Consider the following 6,270-nt stretch of genomic DNA (forward strand, 5'->3'; position numbering starts at 1 on the left):
TCTGAACTCATCCAGACCATAGCAAATAAACTACAGGTGTGAAACACCCTGAGATAACATCCCTGTTTCTTTTCTGGTCTGATAAAGGAGTCAAATCTAATCTCAACACACTGACTGAAATATTCCAGTGGAATTAATGCAGAATTTCCATCCTGATGACCACATTCCTGGAACATTCTGTGGGGTCAGGGTCAGTAATACTTCGACTCCAGAAGTACATTAGACATAATAATAAATTGTGGACTAAACAGAAGTGGAGTTATTTAATCTTGATACACTTTTTTATTTGAAAACCTGGCCCTCTGCTCAGCAGACTGACTTTCAAATCTGTCTTTGGGTAGGAGCCCTGTGTTTCATAAGTAAAAGCTCTCTGTCTGTTGATCTGTACTTAAATGAAGAACTGATCACTTACTTTGCTTGTACCACACTGTCAGGAGGACCAAAAGAACGAGGAATACTCCAGAAAGGATGACAAAGACGATGAAGAGTGTGGGATAGATGCCATGCTGTTGCTCCTGAGCTCTGCTGTAGTAAAAGGAAAGATGCTGCAGTCCACTCTCTACACGGACCCAGCAGGTGTAGTTGGTGTTGGGCAGGTTTGCAGGAATAGAGGACCATGCTCTTGCGAAGCCACTGTGAACAGACACCTGAGAATCAAGGATTTTTTCTGGAACAATCCACTTCACTGCTGGAGAAGGTCTTCCTTTAACTTCACAGGTAACAAACTGTTCTCCTGATGGAAGTGTTCGTAGGTAGATGCTCTCCAGTGACTGAGGCACTGCAGTGGAAACAAACACATCCTGTTTTATATAAGATGTAACTCTTGGATTTCTGTATCTTAGAAAAATGTCCAAAGATACTACATTAAGAACAACAACAACAAAACTCCTTCTCACCTTGGATGTTTAAACTAGTTCCTTTTTCAGTTTCATAAGTGTCTTGCTTCTTAATCAATTCAACACGACAGAAATACTTTTCTACATCCACATACGAGATGTTTTTAATCCGCAAAGAAGCATTGTTTTGTCTTGGGTTGCCAGCTAATGAATACCGTCCAATAGATCCTGTGCAGTTTTGTTCACTTTCTGCTGCATTTCCATTGCTTACACACTGGAAAATGATTGGCCCGAGGTAATGTGTTGTGGTTCTCCAAATGACTGTGATCTTATCCTGGTAGTCTTTATATGGAGTTGTAAAATGGCAGGGAAGTATGGCATCTTCATCAATGGATTGGTTGACAACTTTAGGTACAGTCATTGACCAGTTATTACCTGCCATGAGGCCTAAAGTAACAAGAAGATTCATGTTGATATGGAACTAAAACCTAAAAGTTTTTTATACAACTTCACAAAATAATCAGATAAATTATAAAAAAAATTCAATATATATGGGTTAAAACATCTGAAAGACATTTATTATGAAAATGTCAAAACACAGACAGACCTTTCTGCCCCACCACCTCCTGACTAATTGCCTTTTTAAAACTAACAGTCACCATTGGTTGCATAAACAAGAGTTTTGTAAAACCCAGTGATAAACAGTTTGTGTAATCTGTATCAGAATAAAAAAATCATACCTGAGGAGAACAAAGAAAAGAATATTATTTTCTGGACAAGCTCCATCCTTCACGTCCTGTAATGGGTAATTCTCCAGATGTGAAACTTTAACGTATAAAGGTCCCTCCTCCACTTTAACAGCAAGAGGACAATGAGCTCAGTCTTTATTCTGTGAACTCAAAGTCAACTAGTATTTAGTGTTACATTTACACCACCACTGCTGTTCTTACAGATCTGTGGTGTGTCTCTACTGGGTCAATACAGGACACGATGAGCAGAAAAGGAAACAAGATTTACTTTAAACTATGAAGCTACGGGAAGCACTGCCCCATGTCTTGTTCTCACCTCTGCGTGGTGGAGACGTAGCAGAGTCTTCTGTTTTAATGCTTCATAATTATATATATATATATATATATATATACACACAGTGTTTCTGGGGTAAAAAAAACTACATGTTGAATTCCAAAAATTTTTGAGGGTATGTGAAATTCTAATAAACAGTGATAGTGAACTTTGTTCAAATTTTATTAATCTGAAAATTGTCCTGAAGTATTTGATGTGTATGAACTTTGGATACTTCATCTTGGCTTTCGAATACCATTTTAATAATTGTTCAGGGTCTAAATTCTCATATTTATTTAGTTGTGTTTATAATTGTTTGCCATTTTTCCATTACACATGCACAAACTTTCATAACTTCTGTTGTATTTTGCATATTTTTCAATAGGAGACAGACCTGGATGGCACGAACGCCGGTCTAGCATCTGTACTCTGTAAATTATGCATCCATGTTGCAATGTGCAGAATGAGGCTGTAGACATTCATGAAAAAGGAGTTGCCAAACATGCAGTATATGAGTTTGATCTCTGTTTTGATTGCACAAATACTACAGATGCTACAGAGGCGTGAACACAGTTAAAGATGATTATTTACATTTCTGTGAGATTTCACAGATCCAGAAGCTTAGATACTGTTACCGTTCCAAAGCACTGTAAAAAAGAAGAATGCATTATACTCCCAAATATCTAAATACAAACAGGCCCTACTTTTTTGGTATGATTTAGGTGTCCATTTTATATATAAAGCAGTTTGATGTAAGATATAATAATCAACATTGAACACTTAGAATTTCTCTTTACTCTGCAACAAAGTCCGTACGTTGAAAACCAGCCTGCTCTGATTTCACTATATTTTTGATGTCATGAATATACATTTGATCTTATCTGTGATGTTTGCCAAAGGAGTGAAATATAGTTTGTAGCCAGCTTTGCTGCCTACAAGTTTTGGATGCTGAAACTCTACTTTCATAATTGTATTAAAACAGACAAATTCACCAGAAGAGCAAGTTTTATATGAACAGTAAATAAGACGAAGACAAACAACACTTCTAAACATTCAAAGGCTGGTTCAGAAATCATGAAAACATGTGCAAAAAAAGCAAATCACATGAAGCAAATAGCAAGAAATAAATGTAATTACAACAGTACACTGTCACAATTTTAAAGTCTGTAAACTCTAATGTTCAAAGTAATTAAAAGTTGCGCTCAATTTTACAATTATCTTCAATCATTTCTTTTCTTTGAGCTTGTGAAAGTGTAAATGTATGATTTAGCACAGTCCTGTTTGTGGTTTTAAGTAAAAAATAGCTGTATATGAGAGATTTAACTGAATCTATATGTTATGAGTTTATGCAGCACAACGTCTGAAATCACAGACCCAGAACCCGTGTGAAGCAATTTTCAACCAAAGATGGAGGATGGTCTGGGCTTTTATGTGTTTATTTCAGTGGGGGTGGTGGTACAACAGGTAGAATCGGAGTCACACAATGCCAGAGTCCTGGGGTCATGGGTTTGAGACCCACATCAAAACCAGATTTGGCACCTTGGATGCCACTTATCACCCGGTCTTAAATATTACCATAAATGTCTTGATCCCTGTGGGGAAACAAGTAGGAAAGGAAGGACATTAGTGTGTAAATTAAGCAAAAGTTAAATGTTAGTTAATATAAACCCATTACAAGAAAGTTGAGATTTTTTTTTGTACAATGCACTAAAACAAGAATCTGATTTGCTAATTCTCTTGAAGATTTATTTACTAATAAAAGCACAGAAAACAACAGTAGTTTTGCCGGACCTCCATTAGCCATATAGCCATAGGCACAGAGGTGTTTCTGGCATTTCAAATGCAGGAAAACCCAAATACATGTCATTGTGGAAGGGCAGGTAATACATTGTAATACACTGGGAAAGTTCTTTTTTAAACTATTCATGAGAATTCATTTGTGAAACTTGGCTCAAAATTTGTTGCACAGACTGTGCCTTCAGGGGAGTTTTGTGGAATGTTTGAAAATGGTGAAAACAAGAATAACTCCATAAAATCTTCACTCTTATTTTGCTCTTCACAACTTTTCTGGAGTGTGTTGCCATCATCAAAATCTAAATGTGTCTATATTCACAAAATACAACCAAGTTGTCAGTTTTGTTAAAGACTATTAACAAATCACAGATTCTTGCTTTACTGCAATGTACCAAATGTTCTAACTTTACTGGAAACAACATTGTAAATTATTATGTAAAAAAAAAAAACTTTGTGTAAATGCAAAAGTAGTCCTTACTTTTCGGCATGCATGCAGTTTGTAAAGTTCATTGGTGATGAGTCCACAGGCTCAGTCAACTCTGAGAAAAACACATTTTGAACTATACTGTTATAATCATCTAACCCCAGATACGGTATAGCCATGTTTCATTGAAGTATATATTAACAAGGACACTTATATCATACCTAAATCATAGGTATCATGCCTGGATCATACAAAAATGTTTACTTTATAAGGTGCACCAGTTATTATCAGCCACACAATCAGCTAACCAGACGGAAGTGGTTCCAGTTTTTGAGAGATTAAAATGTTACTGCTGCTTCTCAACATATTTACTGGTTTAGAAGGTAGAGATTAATACACTCTCATGGCTGTATCACATCTTTAATGTGAGTTGCAAAATAGAAAGTGTTTTCTTATCACTCTCTTCAATCAAATGAAATGTAGATCAGCAGCAGTAAGAATTTCATCGGTCAAAAACATACTTTCTTTTGATTGGCTGATAACCCCTGGCTTGTTGTTGTGATGAAATCTGAAAAAAGAGCCTAAAAATATATTTCCACTATTTCCATGTTTGCCAAATATCATTTTTACTCCAGTTAGACCAATCCTTCACTTACTTTGCTTGTAAAACATTGTCAGGAGGACCAAAAGAACAAGGAATACTCCAGAAAGGATGACGAAGACAATGAAGAATGTGGGATAGATGCCGTGCTGTTGCTCCTGAGCTCTGCTGTAGTAAAAGGAAAGATGCTGCAGTCCACTCTCTACATGGACCCGGCAGGTGTAGTTGGTGCTGGGCAGGTTTGCAGGAATAGAGGACAATGCTCTTGCGAAGCCACTGTGAACAGACACCCTAGAATCACTGATGTTTTCTGGAACAATCCATTCCACTTTTGGAGAAGGTCTTCCTTTAACTTCACAGGTAACAAACTGCTCTCCTGATGGAAGTGTTCGTAGGTAGATTCTCTCCAGTGACTGAGGCACTGCAGTGGAAAAAAACCCATCCTGTTTTATATAAGATGTAATTCTTGGATTTCTGTATCTCAGAAAAATGTCCAAAGATACTACATTAAGAAGAAGAAGAAGAAGAAGAAGAAGAACAACAACAACAAAACTCTTTCTCACCATGGATGTTTAAACTGGTTCCTTTTTCAGTTTCATAGGTTTCTTGCTTCTTATTCAATTCAACACGACAGAAATACTTTTCTACATCCACATACGAGATGTTTTTAATCCTCAAGGAAGCATTGTTTTGTCTTGGGTTGCCAGCTAATGAATACCGTCCAATAGATCCTGTGCAGTTCTGTTCACTTTCTGTTGCATTTCCATTGCTTACACACTGGAAAATGATTGGCCCGTGGTAATGGGTTGTGGTTCTCCAAATGACTGTGATCTTATCCTGGTAGTCTTTATATGGAGTTGTAAAATGGCAGGGAAGGATGGCATCTTCATCAATGGATTGGCTGACAACTTCATGTACAGTCATTGACCAGTTATTACCTGCCATGAGGCCTAAAGTAACAAGAAGATTCATGTTGATATGGAACTAAAAACGCATAAAATAAATATTATAAAACAAATGAAAATAAATAAATAAATAAATAAATAAATGTTGACATGATACTAAAAATGCGTGCATAAAAATTCTGAATTATGAAAAAATACCACTTCTTACTTACTATTTAAAAAAAAAATAAAAAAGCAATGACTACATGTTTAAATATTGATTGATTCATTCATTAACTTTATTATATACATATGTACATTGCTGACACAGAGAAAATACACTATAATATAATAATACAATATCATACATTATACAATATCATTATATAATTATTATATAATCATTATATAATATAAAAATTTTAATTTGTTAAACAGTAAATCCCAGCATAAAAACCACACAGAATAAACCTGAGGTAGACATAAAAATATTCATAAAAATATCATACCTGAGGAGAACAGAGGAAAGAACATTATTATCTGGAAAGGCTTCATCTTCTAAATTCACAGCTGATGCTAGGGGTAAGCTCCAAATACGAGGTTAACTTATTCAGGCCCCTCCTCCAATTTAACCACAAGATAACTATCAGTTTGAGGTCAAAATGCTGC

At 35.8% G+C, this 6,270-nt stretch overlaps 2 protein-coding genes across 2 annotated transcripts; both read right to left on the bottom strand.

Annotated features, from left to right (window-relative positions):
• Positions 1-404: 404 nt before the first annotated feature.
• LOC136678415 (sialic acid-binding Ig-like lectin 15) lies at positions 405-1,622 on the bottom strand. Its single transcript, XM_066656470.1, has 3 exons — positions 1,577-1,622; positions 897-1,283; positions 405-778 (listed from the first exon to the last, which is right to left on the bottom strand). Exons 1-3 carry the CDS (start codon positions 1,620-1,622, stop codon positions 405-407), a joined length of 807 nt encoding a protein of 268 aa, XP_066512567.1.
• Positions 1,623-3,412: 1,790 nt separating this feature from the next.
• Positions 3,413-5,662, bottom strand: LOC136677846 (sialic acid-binding Ig-like lectin 15). The gene is made up of 4 exons (XM_066655519.1): positions 5,281-5,662; positions 4,773-5,138; positions 4,171-4,231; positions 3,413-3,490 (listed from the first exon to the last, which is right to left on the bottom strand). The coding sequence occupies exons 1-4, from the start codon at positions 5,660-5,662 to the stop codon at positions 3,463-3,465; spliced, it is 837 nt and encodes a 278-aa protein (XP_066511616.1). The 3' UTR covers positions 3,413-3,462.
• Positions 5,663-6,270: the final 608 nt, after the last annotated feature.

Source organism: Hoplias malabaricus, chromosome Y (assembly GCF_029633855.1).
Source record: "Hoplias malabaricus isolate fHopMal1 chromosome Y, fHopMal1.hap1, whole genome shotgun sequence".
Taxonomy (NCBI): Eukaryota; Metazoa; Chordata; class Actinopteri; order Characiformes; family Erythrinidae; genus Hoplias; species Hoplias malabaricus.

Excerpts from the sequence above, each read along its gene's own strand:
- LOC136678415 (XM_066656470.1), bottom strand. The coding sequence starts at position 1,622 with ATGGAGCTTGTCCAGAAAATAATATTCTTTTCTTTGTTCTCCTCAG. Across the intron at positions 1,284-1,576 it reads CTTTTCTTTGTTCTCCTCAG|GCCTCATGGCAGGTAATAAC; the intron begins GTATGATTTTTT and ends TTGTTACTTTAG. Across the intron at positions 779-896 it reads AACTAGTTTAAACATCCAAG|TGCCTCAGTCACTGGAGAGC; the intron begins GTGAGAAGGAGT and ends TTTCCACTGCAG.
- LOC136677846 (XM_066655519.1), bottom strand. The coding sequence starts at position 5,662 with ATGGCAGGTAATAACTGGTCAATGACTGTACATGAAGTTGTCAGCCAA. Across the intron at positions 5,139-5,280 it reads AACCAGTTTAAACATCCATG|TGCCTCAGTCACTGGAGAGA; the intron begins GTGAGAAAGAGT and ends TTTCCACTGCAG. Across the intron at positions 3,491-4,170 it reads AACTGCATGCATGCCGAAAA|GGATCAAGACATTTATGGTA; the intron begins GTAAGGACTACT and ends GTTTCCCCACAG.